The sequence below is a fragment of the Mustelus asterias genome, chromosome 22, assembly GCF_964213995.1.
Source record: "Mustelus asterias chromosome 22, sMusAst1.hap1.1, whole genome shotgun sequence".
Taxonomy (NCBI): Eukaryota; Metazoa; Chordata; class Chondrichthyes; order Carcharhiniformes; family Triakidae; genus Mustelus; species Mustelus asterias.
Window position 1 is genome coordinate 24,031,730 of NC_135822.1, and position 22,786 is coordinate 24,054,515.

At 44.9% G+C, this 22,786-nt stretch overlaps 1 protein-coding gene across 4 annotated transcripts; it reads right to left on the reverse strand.

Annotated features, from left to right (window-relative positions):
- Positions 1-355: 355 nt before the first annotated feature.
- Positions 356-22,777, reverse strand: LOC144509931 (lysosomal amino acid transporter 1 homolog). 4 transcript variants are annotated; one of them, XM_078238946.1, is made up of 8 exons: positions 15,773-15,863; positions 15,099-15,314; positions 13,288-13,417; positions 11,353-11,440; positions 8,498-8,649; positions 7,795-7,887; positions 7,192-7,377; positions 356-3,155 (listed from the first exon to the last, which is right to left on the reverse strand). In XM_078238946.1, the coding sequence occupies exons 2-8, from the start codon at positions 15,251-15,253 to the stop codon at positions 3,063-3,065; spliced, it is 897 nt and encodes a 298-aa protein (XP_078095072.1). In that variant the 5' UTR covers positions 15,254-15,314; positions 15,773-15,863; the 3' UTR covers positions 356-3,062. The 4 variants fall into 4 exon arrangements, with proteins under 4 accessions (XP_078095072.1, XP_078095073.1, XP_078095074.1 ...); XM_078238947.1 differs by lacking the exon at positions 15,773-15,863 and adding an exon at positions 22,669-22,777 and having other exon boundaries at positions 1,124-3,155; XM_078238948.1 differs by having other exon boundaries at positions 1,124-3,155; positions 15,816-15,867.
- Between the last annotated feature and the right edge of the window lie 9 nt (positions 22,778-22,786).

Genomic DNA, 22,786 nt, shown 5'->3' on the forward strand with positions numbered 1-22,786 from the left:
GTTACCAAAAAGGTTTCTGACATGTTGCCCAGACCCCGGGAACAAGTGGAGCTTACTGCTGCTTTCCAAAACTAACCCAGGTAGAAATTGGCATGAAACTTTTAAAAAATAATGCACATGGGAATGACTCACAGTGCCAAAGAATTCCAAAAGTGGCTGCAAATGAGAAGTCCTATTTTTAAAAAATTATGTGCAACTTCAAGTAACAATGCTCTTGTTGCACCTTAGGGGTAGAATGGGAAATATCGGAGTAAACATCTACACATGAAGAAAGTGCAAAGTGTGCTCAGGCGAAGCCCACATCCAAACACGGATATCATTCATATTTGAACTTTTTTTTTGGATAATACTGTTGCACGATGTAAAATCTTTTTTTTAATTAAAAGAAAGATGAAAGATCAAGTCCCAGCAGGTGAGAGAGCAGCAAACATCTTAACAGGTAGGAAAGAGAACAAGCGGTGACAACAAGTTTGGGTTTTTTTTTTTAAAAAGCTTGTCCAAATGGAAAAGAAGATTAAAGGAGAAGACGAGTTCAACATTCTCCCTCAGTTTAACTAACTCGAGAGTCGATGATTCCACCTTGCAGGGAGGATAAAGTTTATCGCGTCAGATCAGTCAAGATCTCATTGAATGGCAGAGCAGGCTCGATGTGCCGAGTGCTAGAGCAAGCTCGATCAGCCAAATAGCCTACTTCTGCTCTGATGTCTTATGGAAGAGATGGGTTTAGGACAGAGGGTGGAATGTAGCGGGCAGAAGATCAGACCACTCAAAGGTCTGTTGACCTCGGGCAGGATTTTCCAGTCTTGGGACAAGCAGAGTCAGAAAACCCCAGCCAGAGCATTTGGGTCTACGAGGAGCAAGAATGGAAAGGTCAAACAAACACTGATAAATCTGTAACCTATTAAAAATACAAACCCTTTGGCATAATTAAGTTTTGCTGCTCTCTAACCCTGTGGGAGATGAAGATCTTTCGCATCCTGGTAAAGGGATCCTGATTATCAAAATCAAATTACAGTCTCGTTAATGCCTGGAGAAAGCTGCTCAAATTTCAGATTAAGACTGTACAGATTTGTTTCCAAACATCATTCAAGACATGGAAATATATTCCGTTGTTTATTTTTTTGGAATTGTATTTACCGGTGACCTGCACAGAGACCAAGGGCTGGATTTTTGCTGCGGGGTTTCTGAACCCTGCCCGCAGGCACAGCTGAGGGTTAGAAGCCTGCACTGAGAGAGAGAAAACAGTCACTCGCTGTGATTTTCCCCAGTGAGACCAATTACTGGCCAGAGAGTGGACTCACCATCCAGTGATGGTTGTAGCTTAGAACCATAGACTCCCTACAGTTTAGATGACTAATCCACCTGATCTACACATCTTGGGACAACGGGGCAATTTTACTATGGCCCATCCACCTAAGCTACAGATTGGGACTGTAAGGTAAGGGTAAGAGATGGGGTGCTTCAAAATGGGGGTGCTCCCATTCCAACTTAGTTTAGGATTGAAAATGGCTTTTGCAGCCAGGTGGCCAGTGTGGAGATGGTTGGGGGTTGGGAGGTTGGAGGGGAAGAAAAGGTGAGTCCCTCTACAGAGTGGTCTGCAGGTGCTCACACTGACCACCTCAGAGAGTGTGCCCACAGCACTAAACTGGTTGCTGCCACCTGAGGAAACCCAAAGGCCAACTGGAAAATCCCCACTTTACTTGGCCTTAGGTAACTGTTAACAAGCTAGATTGATACCCATTGCATTTGGCCAGGTTGCCCTGTTGAACCACCTCCATGTAAATGGCGTGAGGGTGGGATGGAGCCAGAGAACCAGTGCACTGGCCAGCAGTGCCCCCCCCCCCCGGCAACCAAAACCCTGGATTCAGGTTCCAGTGAGGACTTAAAAAAGAGAAGCAAGCGCCAATCATTCTGGTTCTTTCTTTCTCCATCACCCTCCCGCACACATCCATCCAATCGCTGCTGGGGTTCAGGCTTGGCCCTTGTCACTCCCTTGCCCAAGTGGTCACTTGCCATCCACAAACCTAGACCCTCCCCTCTCCCCAAGTGTCGGCAGGTAATTCAGTTTGTGGCCAGGTCTGAGCGCGTTCTTACCCAACATCTGCAGATACTTTTCCCGTGGAGATTACTAGACTGTGGCAGATGCCCCCCTCATCCTGAGAATACAGGAACCAAGTCAGTACAGGACAGGAATTAAATCTGGCTCCTGCTGTGCTGAATGATTCGGCATCACCATGCAATTATCAGCAAGTTCCACCCTTCCTGATTTAAACTGCTTTTTGTGTGCAATGATCTTTTGTATTTAGCATTCTGGATTCCATAACTGTCTTAATCTAAATTAAATCTAAAAAATATCACTGTCTAATAGTTAAGAACAATCCTGCTTGGGCAGCTTTGTCTGCCATCCTGAGAAGCTGTGGCTTTACTGGGCTGTAACAAGTATTAATATTTGGTCAGTTCTGAATGTCACAACCCATCAGTCATGACTTTAAAAACGGGATTAGATTTTGACACCTCCAGTTGCTCCAAAGCACCACTGATCCACGTTATCGATTGCTATCGACAGGAAAGCAGGCTAGTAACGCCTGCTTTCCTATGTATCAATAATGGTATTTCTTACATGTGGATAGGAGTGACAAATAACCTGGGGCAGCCGAGGGGACAAGCCAACTTGGAAGTGCCAGTCCCGACTAAAGTGGCACAATTAGACGCACTTTACAATCCCTTCAATCCTGGTTTTTCTGTCAGTGGTTTCACGTGTCGAGTGATTTGCGGGGTAGCTGTATCATGCACTGAATGTTCCTCTTCAGTCAGTGGCAACAGGACAAAGCATTGGGGAGAACTGCGTGATGAGTTCTGATGTTTGAAGATTCTCTCTGAATGATTTGACGTTAGATTATTTGCCAACTAATTTCTTTTAAAACAACAATTAAACGACATTTTGAAATCCAATAAAGGCCTGGATAGGCCTTGCTTCAAAAGAGTTTTCTAAAACAAACCAGGTTTTCCTACGAGACTGGCCTCATTTACTGTAAAGTTCATTATTTTCCTCCCATGCTGCCTCACTGATAAAGAGTTCTGTGTCCGCCTCCAATAATTAATGGCCTTCTTTCTTCAGTGCTCTGCTTCTCATAGATGAAAAACTGAATCAAGATCTGTGTGAATTTTATTAAGGATCTTGTGTGCTGAATTTGTGCATTCAAATTAAATCAGGCTGGTAAATGGAAAGGAAACAGTTCCCATTTTTGGCACCCGAGTTTATCACTAAGCAACTTCCAGGTCAGACACAGCAGGGTCGAGATCCAGGATAAACCACGCACTCCCCCCTCCCCCCCCCCCCCCCCCCCCCACCACTCTATCCTGCTCCAATATCTCTTAACACAAGGTCCTCCTCCCTCACCCTCAATTTCACCGACAAGACATTTTCACACAATCCCTAGTGTAGAAAGAGGCCATTCGGCCCATTGAGCCTGCACCGACAACAATCCCACCCAGGCTCTATCCCTGTAAGGATTTACCGTGCTAAACACTATGGGGCAATTTAGCATGGCCAATCAACCTAACCTGCACATTTTCTTCTGCACTAGCCATCCAGATCGATTTGCCAATTTAATGCCAAACATGCCCCCCTCAAATAGCAGCCCTGTATTAAACTCACGCCCTTAACTGGTCATTCATCTCTGAGCTATCTGGAGAATCCCATTCACAAAATGGCTGCCAGGGCCATTTCCTACAAAAATTGTCCCTGCACTTCACAGTAATTCATAAAGCACCTTTGAGAGGATCCCTGGAGATGAGATAAAGGTATTCACAGATAATTTTGACTTGTAGGCCCATGCTCGTTTGAAAAAGGCCTAAACCAACCAAGTGCATTAACATTGGGTATACCGAGAAGGGAAAAAACATAGTAAAACGGGGAAAATAAGAATATTGGTCCAAACTGCTTTTTTCCTTCTGGATCTTCAGGGGTTGTGATCTGGGATGTTCCATAAATAGAAGTTTTTTCTTTACAACCCACAGGAGTAGCTTTCATCCCAAGAGTCCAGTTTGGATTCTTCAAGCCCAGTTTTCACTGGGAGTGAAGAGTGCGACAGCCAGTGCACCAGCTATCAAAGAAAACGCTTGTTTTTAACAATTAACCTGAAAGCAAAAGATCCCCAATCACTGCTCAACATCTCAGCTATTCCGCTCACAGCAGCTGTCCTAATCCTAATGTTACCACCAGTCTGCGCCAGTGTGGATTGAACCTTTGCATTCATAGAATCCCTACAGTGCATAAGGAGGCTATTCAGCCCATCAAGTCTGCACCAACTCTCTGACAGACCCCAAATACTTATCCCACTAATCCCCCTAAATATACATCTTTAAACACCAAGGGGCAATTTAACATGGCCAATCAACCTAATTTGCACATCTTTGGTGTTTCCTTTCCTTAAAAAGAAAATCCAACACCAACAAATAAAACAGAATAAAGTAAAGACTTTGGTTGCTCTGGTAATCTCAGGTTATTCACCAATTGATAGGGAACGGAATGGTTATACACATTGAAAACCTGACTAAAAATTCGATCTAGAAAGATGCTCGCTCTCTTCCAAAGAATTGCCAGTTCTAGGTTAAATTACTCCGTTATTTGGTCTGAGCCTCTAGGTTAAATTACTCAGCTATTTGGTAGGTGCAGAGGGGATGGACACTGTCCAGTTCAGACTCTATGGCTATTATCTGAAGGGCCCTTACTGCTGCTTCGAAGTTTTCCAGAAGCCTCCGTTGAGGGGATATGAAAAGACGATCTTCCCTCCTACCAGCAATGAATGACTAACTCAACATTAGGGAAAGGAGTAAAATGAGCTGCCTATAGTTTACAGCAGCTGCAATTCTCACCATCAGCACCGGCATTAAGACCTTGTTGAGTTGATTATTTTTTTGTAGCCACTGACTGTCAGTGTGAAGCCGTATGGGTCCATTACTGCACTGGACAAGGTCAAAGTGCAGGGACTGGATCAAGGTTGCGTATGGATGGGCAATAAATATGTTGGCCAAGACAGTGACACCCACATCCCAGGAAAGAATTTTAACATAGACATTGACTGTTTATGCCATATCCAGGCTCTTTGGGCAGAATTGTCCCACTTTGAGATCAAGTAAACACTGGCATAAAATTGACATTACGAATCTCCCAATGGCGGGTGAATCATCTCGCTGGCAGCTGATGTGAATGCCATTTGATTAATTTGGTGCCCACAAATGCTCATTAAAACAGCTGCCCAAAGTGTCCTGTCTGGCCTTTCAATCTTGTGTCACATCAGCAGGGAATCACATCAGCATTAAACCTGATTGTTAAAGGGTGGCAAGTACAAGGGAGTCTTCGATTTGCCGGATACTTTCGAGGTCAGTGCAACAACTTTGATCCCCTTGTCTGTGAGCTTTTCATGCATTCTTGTCAGGGTCCAACTTTCCTCTCCTCAGTCTTCCTTCTGCTTTCCATTGTTCATCTTCTTCATCCACCTCCCTGCCTGCCATTGTGAGCTCTCATTCTACCCCTCACCTCCTATATTGCCCCCATGGTCTTCATCAGGCTACCACCCTCCCTCCCCTTGCACCCGGTCAGACTTTGAACCTTTGTTGCACTGGCTGCAGAAGTCCCACAGCGCAGTGCTGTCCAGAGACACACTGGTGTGTGGCACCAGAGTAAGGCAACCCTTGTACTCCCCAACCCCAGGCACAGTACTGAACCAAGACAGTGACACAGGAGGGTCCATGAAGACCAGCTCGGCATGGAGATGGAGGGCAGGAAGCGGCGTACAGTGCATCGGGAGCAGTGCAGGATTATGGCAGAAAATTGGTGCACTGGCCTCTGGCAAACTGAAGACCGCCTTGTGCTGGCCACCCTTTAGCCGTCAGGTTTGATGCTGACGTGATTCCCTGCTGGTGTGACACAAGATTGAAAGGCCAGACAGGACTCTCTGGACAGCTGTTTTAATGAACACTCGTGGGCGCCACATTAATCAAATGGCATTCGCACCAGCTGCCAGCGAGATGACTGGCCCATCATTGGGAGATTCGTAATGTCATTTTATGCCAGTGGGTTTCCAGCAGGATTCTCTACAATCGCCCACCTGCCACCCTGGGTGAATTCCACCCATTATCTCCCTCCTCTTGGGCAGGAGGTACTTTCTAGGGTTTGGTTTAATGAGCAAGCCATCCTTCTGTCCCTCAGTCAAGTGGACATTCATCACGTCCGAATATAAGAACAAGGAGCAGGAGTACGCCATCTAGCCCCTCGAGCCTGCCCCGCCATCCAATAAGATCATGGCTGATCTGAAGTGGATCAGTTCCACTTACCCGCCTGATCCCTATAACCCCTAATTCCCTTACCAATCAGGAATCCATCTATCCGTGATTTAAACATATTCAACGAGGTAGCCTCCACCACTTCAGTGGGCAGAGAATTCCAGAGATTCACCACCTTCTGAGAGAAGACGTTCCTCCTCAACTCTGTCCTAAACTGACCCCCCTTTATTTTGAGGCTGTGCCCTCTAGTTCTAGCTTCCTTTCTAAGTGGAAAGAATCTCTCCACCTCTACCCTATCCAGCCCCTTCATTATCTTATAGGTCTCTATAAGATCCCCCCTCAGCCTTCTAAATTCCAACGAGTACAAACCCAATCTGCTCAGTTTCTCCTCATAATCAACACCCCTCATCTCTGGTATCAACCTGGTGAACCTTCTCTGCACTCCCTCCAAGGCCAATCTATCCTCCGCAAATAAGGGGACCAATACTGCACACAGTATTCCAGCTGCGGCCTCACCAATGCCCTGTACAGATGCAGCAAGACATCTCTGCTTTTATATTCTATCCCCCTTGCGATATAGGCCAACGTCCCATTTGCCTTCTTGATCACCTGTTGCACCTGCAGACTGGGTTTTTGCGTCTCATGCACAAGGACCCCTAGGTCCCTTTGCACATTGATTGTACAAGGCTATTCAACTTTTGCAGGCATCACAACCAAGCTCAGCTCGGTCTCTGCCCCTCTCCCAGCAACAGTAGAAGCTAAAAATCAGACCTGGGTCTTTCAGGATCTTTCAATGCCCTTCCACACCAGGTGGTACACTTATCTGCGGTCATCAGTGGATCTCCAGGATGACCGTTTCAGAATATCTGGCCACCAGGTACAATTTAGCAAGTAAAAGGATACAGTAACGTCAAGTCCCATGGTTCCCAGACTTCCGATTAACCAGGGCATGTGATGGACTGCGTAGTTAACCTCACTTTGCCCATTTCTCGGGGTTTTCAGCAGCACACTCAAGCCATACGCAAGATTCCCTCCAATCATCAGGACAAAGAGGAAGGGGGAGACGCCTTCCGTGGACTTCCTTTTCACCTGAGAAGAAAAACGTACTCATGTTCAAAAAGAAAATACAAATGGCAACTCAAGAAACTGTGTGGAGTTTGCACATTCTCCCCGTGTCCGTGTGGGTTTCCTCCAGGTGCTCCGGTTTCCTCCCACAGTCCGAAGATGTGCAGGTTAGGAGGATTGGCCATGCTAAATTGCACCTTAATGTCTGGGGAACTAGCTAGGGTAAATGCATAGGGTTATGGGGATAGGGCCTGGGTGGGATTGTGGTCAGTGCAGACTTGATGGGCCAGTGGCCTCCTTCTGCACTGTAGGGATTCTATGATTTATGTTCTATGATAGAATATTTGTTACCCTCTCTCCACTCACTGGCTGCCTTTCTGGGATTTGGGTGCACTTTTGGCACAGTGTGTAACCATCAGCCCGACAACCTCAAACACTCACGTTTCTGAATAGCTGTGGTACCCTCGACACCAGGTAAAACACTGATGAAAAGGAGCCAATCGTAAAGCCGATGATTTCTTGAGTAGTAAATACCTGCAAATGGCAAAATGACAGGCTGAATATAAACAGTTTAACATGGAGATAAATAAAAGGAGAACCACCAGTACAAATGCTTACGAACATATGAATAAGGGGCAGGATTGGGCCTAGTCAGCCCTTCGAGCCTGTTGCACTATTCGCTGAGATCATGGCTGATCTAGCTGAAAGATCGTTGCAATATTTTTTTCTGAAATTAAACTTTGAGATCTCAAACGGAATGGAACGATACCAATGGAATCAGGGGAGGAACTGCGCTACAATCAACTTTCTCACCAATTATTCAAAATATTGCTCTCCTATCCAAATAAAAATAGAAAAAGGAGCAAACAGCAGATTATTTGATCGGGAGGGGAGAGGCAGAAGGGAGGTGAGAGGGAGGCAGAGAGGGCTGAGATTTGTTTGCATCAGCAGCCTCAGGCGTACGAGAGCAGGTGAACATTATACAGCAGGCTCGGATTCCATGATGCACAGCAAAACAACCCGTGGAAGACAAAACGATTGGACATCTTTGCCTTCAAGGATGCGAGTGGACCAAGATAAACTTGCGTGGACTAGGGCAGATTATATCTTTTGTTCAGAGGGTGACGATTATGTTAGAACTGACCTGGTTACCGGATGAATCAGAAACAGCCAAGAGAGAACGGCTAGTGAACCTCGACGCTCCTGAACTCGAAGATCTGAACTCTTCCCCTGGTAGCAAGGAGACAGTCGCTCCGAGCATCACAAATACAACAAGAGCATTGACTGCAATCCCATCTGAAAGAAACCACAGCTTTAAATTCTTTGCACACCTGAAACATTTTAATTTTTAAGAAGCGATCTGAAGTATTTGTTCAGTGAAGTACAAATAAAAATAGAAAATACTGGAAATACTCTTCAAGCCAGGCAGCATCTGTGGAGAGGAAGAAACAGAGTCAATGGTTCAGGCTGCTATGAAAAAGGTTTAAAGTACATAAGCAGGGCAGGGGAAGAGCAGGAATGTACGAAAAGTAGTCTATGATATGGGTGGAGGGTAGGAGAGAATAAATAACATATGGAGATGGTGGTGCAAAGGGGATAGTAATCAGACAAATAAAAATACCAAAGATGGGACTAACAGAACCATTGCCAACACCTGCTTTCTAATATCAAATAAACAGCAGTGGTTATAATCTGATATTGTAGAATTTAAGAGGAGTTGCTGTTCCTTAAGCTGCATTGGAACAGTTCAGAAGGAGGCCATTTGGCCCACTGAGTCTGCAATGACTCTCTGACAGAGCATTTTACCCAGGCCCTATCCCCATGTATTTACTCTACTAATCCCCCTAACCTACACATCTATGGACACTAAGAGACAATTTACCTAGGCCAATCAACCTAACCCATACATCTTTGGACTGTGGGAGGAAACCCACGCAGACATGGGGAGAATGTGCAAACTCCACAAAGACACAGTCACCCAAGGCTGGAATCGAACCCAGGTCCCTGGCGCTGTGAGGCAGGAGAGGTAACCACGGGGCCACCATGCCACCCATGTGTCAGAGGCGGAGGACAGAATGGGAGGTGGAGGAACATTCAAATGAAAGTGACTGGCAGCTTAGCAAAGCCATCACCCAATCTACGTTTGGTTGCTGCAACGTAGAGGAGACATCATTGTGAGCTGCTCTGTTCTCTGCCTCCTACACTGTGCCAGGGAAGCTCAACAGGAGCATGAGAAACACCACCTCATCCTCCTATCAGTAGGGGCAACTCAGCGAGAGGTCATGGTTTGGGGGTGATGAGATGGGAATGTCGGTCATATGAAAAGCTATTTGAACCTACTGGATCCTTGTCTCTTTTAGCTGGTGGGTTTCCCAAGGCCTGGGAAACCTGGGGCAAGGGGGAAATCGAGAATGGAGATTTGCTTTGAAGCATGCAGCCTCTTCATAATTTTGCAATGATCAGCCTGCCTCCTGGGAGCTGGCTGATGCCGTTCCCATCTTGTTTAAAACCAGAAGTGGGCAGATTGGTCTTGGATTTTCAATTAACATTATTACACCCCCTCTGGTCCAAGATTTGGGGGTAAAATTTCCACCTACACTGCAACACTCAGGTATTTGGCCTGCAAATTTAAAAATTCCAGTCTTCTTCCAATTGACACCAGGCTCAAAACCCACTGGTGCACCCTTTCTTCAGGGGGAGTCTGGAAGCACATTTCTCTGGAACCATCAAAACCATACGTTCTGACACCTTTATCCTTAACGAATTGGAATAAAAACTCAGAAAAATAAATGACATTTGGATTTATCCAAACACAGAGCATTGTTTCCCCAACACCAACCTCAAGTTAATCTTTTCTCCCCCTCTTTACCGAGGTACACCCCTCCCTGTAACCATCACACTGTCCCTTCAACCACATTAACAAGGGCACTCTCCATGACTCATTTTTGCCAAGTACCAAGGGGTCTTCCCACGCTTTGATGAACACCCCAATTAATGCTGGCCTGTTGAAGCTCCTTCTTCACCAATCATTAAATCCCCCACCCCACCACCCATGGCACTATTTCCATTCCATTAGTGAAATCTGCTCTGCGTAAGAATAAACCGGCATGATCAAACAGCAAGTACTCAGTGCAGAGTCATGGTGATCGGTGAGGCACGGAACAAAGCTCATTTATGCCATGCTGGCAACTTAAAAAGGGTACACACATTGTGTTTGCCCATAACAGCTACCGTGCTGCTGATATGGAAATTACACAGGACTCACATACTTCAGGGAAAGATAATCAAGAAAGTTCAGCTGAGCTTCCCCAGCTTTGATCAGCTAATGACTCACATGGGATGCGTATTGGAGACACTAGGTGAGGGTGGAATCAGGTTCGGATATGATGCCTATGCCCCTAATTTGAGTATCCTGCCAACACGTTTCACATTCATGCAGGAAGAATGGCTACTTTGGCCATGTACCAGAGCACTGTTGGCATCTGTGGGGCAACAGTACGGTGAGGAAAATGGAACTGCTCGATTAATAGTAACTCTCCCAGCCAAATTCAAGCCCCCAAATCCATACCCAAAATGGCTGCAATGGATAGAATGGGTCAGCAAATAATGTATTAGATTATTAATCTGTGGAAACCAGGAATTTAGCATTACGTCCAATGAAAGGGTGACAAATGTAGCCATCACACCAATACATGGATTGATGGGCTGAATGGTCTCCTTCTGTATGGCATCATGCTTCGATTGTACATATTGTGTATGCCTGGCTGCAGCCCCTCCCCCCAGCAACTATACCTATGGCACTAGCTGAAATGATGTGGAGATGCCAGCGTTGGACTTTTGCTACCAGATAAACCTGTTGGACTTTAACCTGGTGCTGTTAGACTTCTTACTAGCTGAAATGTCAGAGACTTTGCATACAAAGACAGACAATGAGAGAAAATCTGGCAGAGGGCCTCAAATAACAAGAAACACTTGAGCAGCAAGCAAAGAGTCACTCACATTGCCTGGACCTATTCTTTAACTTGTAATAGGCATACAGCGAAACCATCACCAGATCCATCAAAACATAATACACAGCGGTGTACGTCTGGAAGAGTAAACAACAGCAGTAGAGATAAGACAGGCAAAAAACTAATTAAAACTCTAACTTAAATAACTTGAGTAAAGTAAAGTTTACTTATTAGTCACAAGTAAGGCTTATATTACCATGCAATGAAATTACTGTGAAATTCTCCTAGTCGCCACAGTCTGGTGCCTGTTCGGGTCAATGCACCTAACCAGCACGTCTTTCAGACTGTGGGAGGAAGCACCCGTACGAAACCCACGCAGACACAGAGAGAACGTGCAAACTCCGCACAGACAGTGACCCAAGCCGGAAATCAAGCCCAGGTCTCTGGCGCTGTGAAGCAGCAATGCTAACCACTGTGCCACCGTGCCACCCCAAAAGCAAAATCTTCAGCAAAACAAGGTCTTTAAAGCAAGTTTGTACACGGCCAGACCTGAGATTAGTGCTGGTGTCTGGTTACAAATTGAATCAAAACCATCCCAGTGCCTCAGTGAATAAAGAGTTATTGAGAATGCACCAGGTTCCAGACCTGGTCCGTGGTAGTGTTGGCTGGTCTCGTTTTCAGCGTGGATGGAGGCTGCAGCTGGATTTCTGGTTTGTAAAATACAGTTTCATTCCGGGCTGTGCAGTAAGGAAGTGAATTTCATTTTTTAAAATAATGGCATGAGATCTGGCTGGTTATTTTCCAAGAGGTGCAGTGACCCATCGTTGGATCCTATAAGTGACTCCTCCACAATTTTATTCTCTCTCTTCCCCCCCACTCCGCCCAAATCCTTACTCTCCAGGTGGAACTAATATGGTGCTTTTAAAATTTAACCTTGCAAGGTCTAGAGAAACCCAAGCCAACATCTCGCAAGAGATTTAATTAGACATGGTACATTACCGATTATAGATAGATTTTTGATCAGTAAGGGAATCAAGGGTTACGGGAAAAGGGGAGGAATCTGGACGTGAGGAACGTTGGATCAGCCACGATCCTATTGAATGGTGAAGCAGGCTTGAGGGGCCGAATGGCCTACTCCTGTTCCTATTTCTAATGGATATGATTTACAATCCTATAACAACAGCTCAGCTAGAATAATTAAATGGAACCCATACAGTTTCACTCAAAGCATCCCACACTAATTGGAGCCGAATGCAAAACTAGACCATAGTAGGCCATGGAAATCAGATTGTTTGTTATAGAGCTAAAGTCACATTGCAGTCCATTCAATGTTATAGAGTTCCTAAAGGCCATTTGGCCCATCAAATGAACACACCCACAACAATCTCACCCAGGCCCTATCCCGGTAACCCGATGTACTTATCCTGCAAATTCCCCTATCACTAAGGAGCAATTCATCATTGCCAATCAACCCAACCTGCGCATCTTTTGACTGTGGGAAGAAACCCATACAGTTTCCTGTCTGAGAAACAGACAGTCACCAGAGGCCAGAATTGAACCCAGGTTCCCTGGTGCTGTGAAACAGCAGTGCTAACCACTGTGCCGCCCATGTTGATCCAATCTTCAACTGATAGCTGTGGGCAGCATAGCGAGAGGCACGGGTGGTTAGCACTGCTGCCTCACAGCACCAGGGACTCGGGTTCAATTTCCTGCTCGAGTCACTGTCTGTGCAGAGTTGGCATGGTCTCCCACAGTCTGAAAGACGTGGTGGTTAGGTGCATTGGTCATGCTCAATTCTCCCTCAGTGTACCCAAACAGGCGCCGGAGCGTGGCAACTAGGAAATTCTCACAGTAACTTCCTTGCAGTGTTAATGTAAGCCTACTTATGACACTAATAAACTTTAAACGTCAGCTTAACTAGGCTGTCAAAGAATTCTGCAAATACAATAGCATCTTGCAATTTTAAAGTGTGAAGATTGCTTACCTGTATTGGCAACTGCTCAGCCAGGAATGCACCTACAAAATTGCATGAGTCACCCGCAAGCCAGCCCAATAGGAACCAAGGTGACACTGCTTGATCCATGTTTCCGTTCCGAATGGAACTGTAACACTGCCTAAAGTAAAATTAACACGAGTTAAAAACTATTTCACAAAATCTTGATAAAAGGAAAAAAAGTTTCAGGCACCTCTTGCATGTGGTGGGGATCAGGGGCGAACTCAAATAGATTTTTAAAAATTTTATTTTTTTTTTAAACTCAGGCTTGAATTCAGCAAATTCAGGGCAGTTAAAGATGGATAATAAATGTAGACCAATCAACAACACCCACATCCCAGCAATGAATTTTAAAAAATCAGAGGGTAATGCATGAACAGGCAGCACAGTGATTAGCACTGCTGCTTCACAGCGCCAGGGACCCAGGTTCAATTCCAGCCTCGGGTCAATGTCTGTGTGGAGTTTGCACGTTCTTCCCGTGACTGCGTGGGTTTCCTCCGGGTGCTCCGGTTTCCTCCCACAGTCCAAAGATGTGCAGGTTAGGTCGATTGGCCATGCTAAATTGCCCCTTAGTGTCAGGGGGACTAGCTAGGGTAAATGGGGATTACGGGAATAGGACCTGGGTGGGATTGTGGTCAGTACAGACTTGATGGGCCAAATGACCTCCTTCTATACTGCAGGAATTCTATGAAAAGTGAACACTTCAGCAAGATGCTGATGATCAACCTGGGAACTGTGGAAACCACAGCCCATAGTGAGTGTTTTCGGGAAGGGTGGAGCAAACTCCCAAAAGTAAAATAATAGACGCGCACACAGACTGAGGTTTTGTGGTGGAAATTATGAGGAAAACTGGTAGTACAAGTGAAATGAAAATTAACATTCATATTGATGCAAGTTGACTTAAAGTTCACATTTACTTTATTTCCTCATTCTGGTTAATCCACTGCCTTTTGGTAAACAATGCACGTATCTAGTGCTGCTGAATCAGTCATTTATATTTCTCTATTTTATCTCCAAACCTGTGGAATGAGTCAGATATATTCCATAAGATGTGGAAGCAAAAGTAGGCCATTCGGCCCATCGAGTCTGCTTTGATCTGATTATAGTAAGAAGTTTAACAACACCAGGTTAAAGTCCAACAGGTTTATTGGTAGCAAAAGCCACACAAGCTTTCGGAGCCCCATGCCCCTTCCTCAGGTGAGTGAATTCCTCACCTGAGGAAGGGGCTTGGGGCTCCGAAAGCTTGTGTGGCTTTTGCTACCAAATAAACCTGTTGGACTTTAACCTGGTGTTGTTAAACTTCTTACTGTGTTTACCCCAGTCCAACGCCGGCATCTCCACATCTTGATCTGATTATATCAGATCATGACTGATCTGATATAATCCTCAACCCCACTTTCCTGCTTTATACCCATAACCCTTGATTTCCTTACTGATTAAAAATATCTATCTCAGCCGGAGGAAGGAGTGGGCTTCCTCCCACAGTCCAAAGGCGTGCGGGTTAGATGGATTAGCCGTGCCCCTTAGTGTCAGGGGGGATTAGGAGGGTAAATATGTGGGGTAACAGGGTCGTTTGAGATCTCAGGAGGCCCAGATAAGGGTCCCATGCTCAGTGTTATGAGACATAGTCAATGGCAGAACCAGCAAACGATTAGTGGCGATTGTGAAATAGGATAGGGTCTAGGTGGGATTGTTCTCGGTGTAGGCTCGATGGGCCGAATGGCCTCATTCCGCACTGTAGATTCTATGAAATAAATGGCAACAGGATCCCCCCCCCCCCAACCACAGTAAATTGTACTTACGGGAAAGTCGACACCATGAAACAGAGTACGGACAATAACCCCAGAGCCACACTCGCCACGTCCCTGCCGTTCTCGGTGCACTCTTGTAAAATATTCCAAATGAATAAGGACCCATTTGGGCAATCGGTAGTAAAATTTCCCGTGAAGTCAGCCATCAGTCACGCCGTGTTGTCTGCTCTGTGTTTAAAAGATAGTTTCGGCAGCAAGCGTGAGTCACTTGGGAGGGGAGGGAATAAAATGAGACAAAGTCAGCAAAAAAAACCCCAAAAGCAAACACTGAAAACATTACATTAACGTCCAGAGTTAATGGTTGCACTGTGTGGCCAGAGGATAGATTGGAGAAATAAGACACCCCCTTTCCCAGGCAAAGTTTAGAAATTAAATGGTTAGGAAGAGGTTTGGCTGGGCTGCAAGCAGGAAACGCCGATTTTCAGGTCGCTTACCCATCATTAGCCTGTCCTTTCATTGACGGGGCTGGCTTTGTACGTGTTTATTTTGTGAATGGTTACATAGAAGTAGCATTCGGTCAGTATTGTACATAACCGGATTACTTAATCAGATTCAAGTCTCAAATCCAGAAGACAGCCTTCCCTCTCCCAAAATCTGTCCCCCCTGCTCCCTCTCTCCCTTTCACTCAGATAATCATTGAGAATCAAGACCCAGGTCCCCAGTACCTGAGCAGGATATTGTTCAGAAACTCTGTAAGAAGCTCTTTACCCATCCAAAGGTTTCCTGACTTTGACATCAGCGACAGATAGATACAGTGAAGTCACGTGACAAGTAATGTGGCAACACCGGTCACGTGATGTTTGTGACATCATTTGGGCGGCATGGATTGGCTCGAATGCCAGGGCTCTGCATTCTAATGGATAGACTTTGACAAGGGTGCTGCAGGTTCCTACGTCTTTATATGGGGCTTCCAATCCCTGGCATAGGAAACGAGCACTGAAAGTTACCACTTCAGCAATGTCTTAGTGCAAGACTTTGAACATTTAAAAACCACCGTTAGCTGTGGCTCAGTCATGAGTTAAGGCATCACGTCCTCCTTGACTGACCACAGTGCAAGCACTGTGCCTCTAAGTTTAAAATGTATTTATTGGTGTCACAAGTGGGGTTACATTAACACTCTAAGAAGTCTCACAACACCAAGTTAAAGTCCAACAGGTTTATTTGGTAGCACGAGCTTTCGGAGCGCTGTCCTTCAAGGAGCAGCGCTCCGAAAACTCGTGCTTCCAAAAAGACCTGTTGGACTTTAACCTGGTGTTGCGAGACTTATTACTGTGCCCACCCCAGTCCAACGCTGGCATCTCCACATCATTACATTAGCACTGCAATTAAGTTACTGCAAAAAATCCCCCTCGTTGCCACACTCCAGCACCTTGGGTACACTGAGGGAGAATATAGCATGGCCAATGCACCTAACCAGCGCGTCTTTCGGACTGTGGGAGGAAATCGGCGCACCCGGAGGAAACTCACACACGCATGGGGAGAGCATGGAGACTTCGCACAGACAGCAACCCAAGTCGGGAATCGAACCCGGGTCACTGGTGCAGTGAGGCAGCAGTGTTAATCACTGCACCACCATGCCGCCCTTTCAGATGGGATGGTACAATAAGGGACCCACCTGCCCACTCAGTTGGATGTTTGATTTGATTTATTATTGTCACGCATATTGGGATACAGTGAAAAGTATTGTTTCTTGCACATTACACAGACACAACGTACCGTTCATGATCCCGTGGTATTATTGTGCAGAAAAAAACAAGAGAGCGGCATGGTAGCACAGTGGTTAGCACTGCTGCTCCACAGCTCCAGGGACCTGGGTTCGATTCCTGGCTTGGGTCACTGTCTGTGTGGAGTTTGCGCATTCTCCCCGTGTCTGCGTGGGTTTCCTCCGGGTGCTCCGGTTTCCTCCCACAGTCCAAAGATGTGCGGGTTAGGTTGATTGGCCATGCTAAAATTGCCCTTAGTGTCCTGGGATGCGTAGGTTAGAGGGATTAGTGGGTAAATATGTAGGGATATGGGGGTAGGGCCTGGGTGGGATTGTGGTCAGTGCAGACTCAATGGGCCGAATGGCCTCTTTCTGTGCTGTAGGGATTCTAAGATTTCTAAGAGTTAGCTTCAGGTCCTGGCCAATACCTCAGTCAACATTTACAAAATGAAAATCACATTTTTGTTTGCTGTGCAAATATTAAAGTTAAAGTTTATTGATTATTGGCTGTCACATTCCTACATCAGAACAATGACTATATTTAAAAGTTTTACAATGAACCTCAATGTAAGCTCAAGATATAACATCTCATCTTTTGATCCAGCACTCTACAGCCTTCTGGATTCAACATTGTCATACTCTCTGCCTTCATTTTGATTTTAAGCTGGTTTAAGACTTTTTCTAGTTTCTTTATTCCTTCACTTTGTATTCAGATTGTTGCTGTGCAGTGATTCACGCCTCATCCAGACCCATCTTTTGTTTCTTTACACTTTACCATCCCTTTGGTTTTTGTACTATGAAACCATTTTATCATTTAATTTCTCCTTCCCTTTTGTTCTTCTCCTCCCCTTTCCCACCTGGATCAGATCTCGAACAATGACAAGACAGAGTACAGGAATGAGATAGAGAATCTGGTGAACTGGTATGGCGACAATAATCTCTCCCTCAATGTCAACAAAACAAAGGAGATTGTCATCGACTTCAGGAAGCGTAGTGGAGAACATTCTCCTGTCTACATCAATGGGGACGAATTAGAAAGGGACGAGAGCTTCAAGTTTCTAGGTGTCCAGATCACCAACAACCTGTCCTGGTTCCCCCCCATGCTGACACTATAGTTAAGAAAGCCCACCAACGCCTCTACTTTCTCAGAAGACTAAGGAAATTTGGCATGTCAGTTACAACTCTCACCAACTTTTATAGATGCACCATAGAAAATATTCTTTCTGATTGTATCACAGCTTGGTATGGCTCCTGATCTGCCCAAGACCTCAAGAAACTATAAAAGGTTGTGAATGTAGCCCAATCCATCACGCAAACCAGCCTCCCATTCATTGACTCTGTCCACACTTCCTGCTGCCTCAGCAAAGCAGCCAGCATAATTAAGGACCCCACGCACCCTGGACATTCTCTCTTCTACCTTCTTCCGTCGGGAAAAAGATCCAAATGTCTGAGGTCACATGCCAACCAACTCAAGAATAGCTTCTTCTCTTCTTCCCATCAGACTTTTGAATGGACCTACCTTGCATTAAGTTGATCTTTCTCTACACACTAGCTATGACTGTAACACTACATTCTGCACTCCCTCCTTTCCTTCTCTATGTACGGTATGTTTTGTCTGTATAACGTGCAAGAAACAATACTTTTCAGTGTATGCTAATACATGTGACAATAATAAATCAAATCAAACCAAATTCCTCAGCTCTCATGAAAGGACACCGACTTGAAACACTAACTCTTTCTCTCCTCCAATACTGCCTGCCTGGCCTGCTGAATATTCCCAGCATTTTCTGTTTTTATTTCATTGGCTGCACTCGTGGATGTCTGATGACAGTGAGAAATGCTATATGAATGCAAATCTTTTGTTGTAACATTAAAATGCAGACATACGCTCAACATTCCTTCACCTATATCACAGGGAAAAGTGTAAGCAAGTGAAAGCTGGCAGGATAGAGTTCAAATGATGCCAGCATCCTTACAGGAAGTCATGCACCCCTATTTTTTTTTGTAATGCATTTGTTCATAGGACCTTCTTGAACCATTGTGTTGCAGGAATACTCACAGTGCTGTTAACAGACAATCAACCAGATAATCATGTTTTGGGATGGGCGGCCCATTATCTTGAAACCAATCAATAGGGCAAGGTGGGATAGTGGTTAGCACTGCTGCCTCACAGCGCCAGGGACCCGGGTTGGATTCCCTGCTTGGATGACTGCGCGGAGTCTGCATGTTCTCCCAGTGTTTGCATGGGTTTACTCCGGGTACTCTGGTATCCTCCCACAGTCTGAAAGACGTGCTGGTTAGGTGCATTGGCCATGCTAAATTCTCCCTCAGTTTATCCGAACAGGCGCCGGAGTGTGGTGGCAAGGGGATTTTCACAGTAACTTCACTGCAATGTTAATGCAAGCCTACTTGTGACACTCGTAAATAAACTTTAACAAATAATAACATTTTGGGGAAACTCTGGAGGGAATGAGTGATGAGGTGATTTCTGGAAACAAAAATACAAATGCATGCGCACAAAGTCAATTTTTGCATTATTCTTGCATGAGAAACTAAATTTGCAAATAGATTGAAATTACTTTGCATTAAATTTTCATCAGTGCTCTGCCCCCACTGTTAATCATTGCGAACTCATAAAAGATGACCATATTGGGCTCTGATCTTTACGTCTCTGTTTGTAGCATTCTCCATCTGTTCTTGTCCTTTCAGCACAATTCGGAGCTTGAGCCCATACTCTTAGTTGCCACTTCAGTGCAACGCCAAAGGAATTATGTATTGTCGAAGGTGTCATCCTTCAAATTAGACATTAAACTGAGATCCTGTCCTGGTGATTTAGATGGACATCAAAGCACCCATTATGCAATTTAAAGAGTAGCTAAATTCTTCAGGTGCCCTGGAAAAAATCCTCACAAAACAAAAAGCAAACAAAGTGCGAAAAAGACGTTTCGAGTCTGGATGACCCATCGTCATATGATGAAGACTCGAAACGTAGGCTCTATTCTCTCTCCACAGATGCTGTCAGACCTGCTGAGATTTACCAGCATTTTCTGTTTTTGTTTCAGATTCCAGAATCTGCAATATTTTGCTTTTAATAGAATCATAGAATCCCTACAGTGCAGAAAGAGGCCATCTGGCCCATCGAGTCTGCACCGACCACAATCCCACCCAGGCCCTACCCCCTTATCCCTACACATTTACCTGCTAATCCCTCTAACCTACGCATCTCAGGACACTAAGGGGCAATTTTAGCATGGCCAATCAACCTAACCCGCACATCTTTAGACTGTGGGAGGAAACTGGAGCACCCGGAGGAAACCCACGCAGACACAGGAAGAATGTGCAAACTCCACCCAGACAGTGACCCAAGCCGGGAATCGAACCCAGGTCCCTGGAGCTGTGAAGCAGCAGTGCAAACCACTGTGCCGCCCCAAATAAAACAAGGGTTTGGATGAAGCGTGAATCGTTGCACAGCAACAATATTAATGCAAAGCGAAGAAATAAAGACACTAGAAAGAAACTCAAACCAGCTTAAAATCAAAAATGAAGGCAGAGATTTTGACAATGGTGAATCCAGAAGGCTGTAGAGTGCTGAATCAAAAGATGAGCTGCTGTTTCTTGAGCTTATGTAAAGTTTCATTGTAACACTTAGAAATATAGTCATTGTTCTGATGTAGGGAATGTGGCAGCCAATATGTACACAGCAGACAGCAATGTGATAATGACTGGATGAGTTTTTTTTGTAAATGTTGACTGAGGTATTGGCCAGAAATTGGAGCTAGCTCTATTTTTCTGCACCATAATACCATGCGATCTTTAACATCAACCTGAGTGGTCCCTTATTGTAACATCCCATCTGAATGACACACAGTGCTGCACTGGAGTGTCCTTGATCTTAATGGTCAAGTAAGCCTTAAAACAGGACTAGATTCCATAACTGTAAGACTAAGCAGCACAAGTGTGATCCACACTGAGCCACAGCTGACACTGTTTTTTTTTAGATGTTAAAAGGCTTGCACCAAGACATTATTGACTTGAGGAAATATAGACTTGGTTAAAAATAATGTGGCATCTTATTACATTAAAGGCACTATATAAATACAAGTTGTTGTTGTAAACAGAATGCAAAATTTGTAATGTGGGTAAATTCAAAATTTTCCATGGGAACATGATGCCCTGGATTCCCCTCCTTAAAGGACATTTGGATTTCTCCCAGGAGGTTCTCAGGTACTGCCACTTATTTTCACAACCATGCCAAGCAAAGTGATAAAACCAGAAAATGCTGAAAATATTCAGCAGGTCTTACGGCATCTGTGCAGAGAAAAACAGAGTTAACCATTTGGGTCAATGAGCCCTTATCAGAATTGGAACAAGGTAAGAGGTTCAACAGTTTATAACCAAGTACAGAACCAGGTAAAAGGTGAGGGGCCACTGGGGAGAGGGAAAAATAAGAGAGTGTGAAATGTAAACCAAACTAAACAAAGGAGAAGGAACTGTGACAAGAACAGAAGGTGCTGGAAAATCTCAGCATGTCTGACAGCATCTGTGGAGAGAGAATAGAGCCAACGTTTTGAGTCTGAATGATCCTCTCTCCATGGATTTTTTCATGGTTTTCCAGCATTTTCTGTTTTTGTTTCAGATTCCAGCATCCGCAGAATTTTGCTTTCATATTACATGAGAAGGAACTGTGCTAAGGTAGAGTGACAAAAGGGATAATGGGGTAAGGCAAAATGGGGGAATGTTAATGAGACCACAAAGAAATAGAAGATGGGGCCAAAGGATGTTGGATAAATTGACATCTTATATTGCCAATGTTATATAATCACCTAGGGGCAGCTCGGTGGTACTGCTGTTTCACAGCACCAGGGACCTGAGTTAAATTCTGACCTCGGGTCTCTGCCTGTGCGGAGTTTGGATGTTCTCCCCGTGTCTGCATTGATTTCCTCCGGGTACTCCAGTTTCCTCCCACACTCCAAAAGATGTGCAGGTTAGATGGATTAGCTATACTAAATTCTTACCCTTAGTGTCCCGAGATGAGTAGGTTAGGTGGATTAGCCATGGGGTTACAGGGATAGGACGGGGGGGAAGAGGGCTTGGGTAATATACTCTGTCAGAGGGTCAGTGTAGACTCAATGGACCAAATGGCCTCTTTTGCACTGTAGGGATTCTATGATTATCCTCTCTCATAAGGACTTTTTTTGCGATGGGGGGATGGGGAGACTCTGTGCACAAGGGCACAGTGGTTAGCTCTGCAGCGCTGCTGCCTGGGTTCAATTCCCAGCTTGGGTACTGTCTGTGTGGAGCCTGCGTGTTCTCCCTGTGTCTGCGTGGGTTTCCTCCAGGTACTCCGGTTTCCTCCCACAGTCCGAAAGACGTGTTGGTTAGGGTGCATTGGCCATGGTAAAATTCTCCCTCAGTGTACCTGAACAGGTGCCGGAACAGTGTGACGACTAGGGAATTTTCACTATAACCCATTGCAGTGTTAACATAAGCCTATTTGTGCCACTAATAAATAAACATAAACTCAAGTTGTCGTTCACCTTGCCCCAAATTTCTAGGCTGGCCTGTCTAGTTTTGTCTTGTGAAATAGAGATAAATCAATAGTTAAAAGTGTTACAGCAATGTATATAAGATAAAGCTTTTTTATTCGTGTCAGAAGTGGTCAGTAATAAAGTTGCAGCCTCTAATTTTGTCTTGTGAAAATGCAAAGCATTAGAGACAAGAGTTAAAAGTGTTACAACAATGTGTATACGTTAAAGTTTATTTATTAGTGTTAAAAGTAGGCTTATAAGAGTCAATAATCAAGTTTTGGTGGGTGGGGGGTGTTGACAACAGGGAGATATTACCTCAGGGAGATATTACCTCAGGAAGACATTCTTGAGTTGTTCTTGAAGGCCTTTCCCCAGTTTTCCAGGCTGTGGTAGATATTTATTACCTTTGGCACCAAGTTGTTTTCATGTTCTTTGTTGTTGTGTAAAAA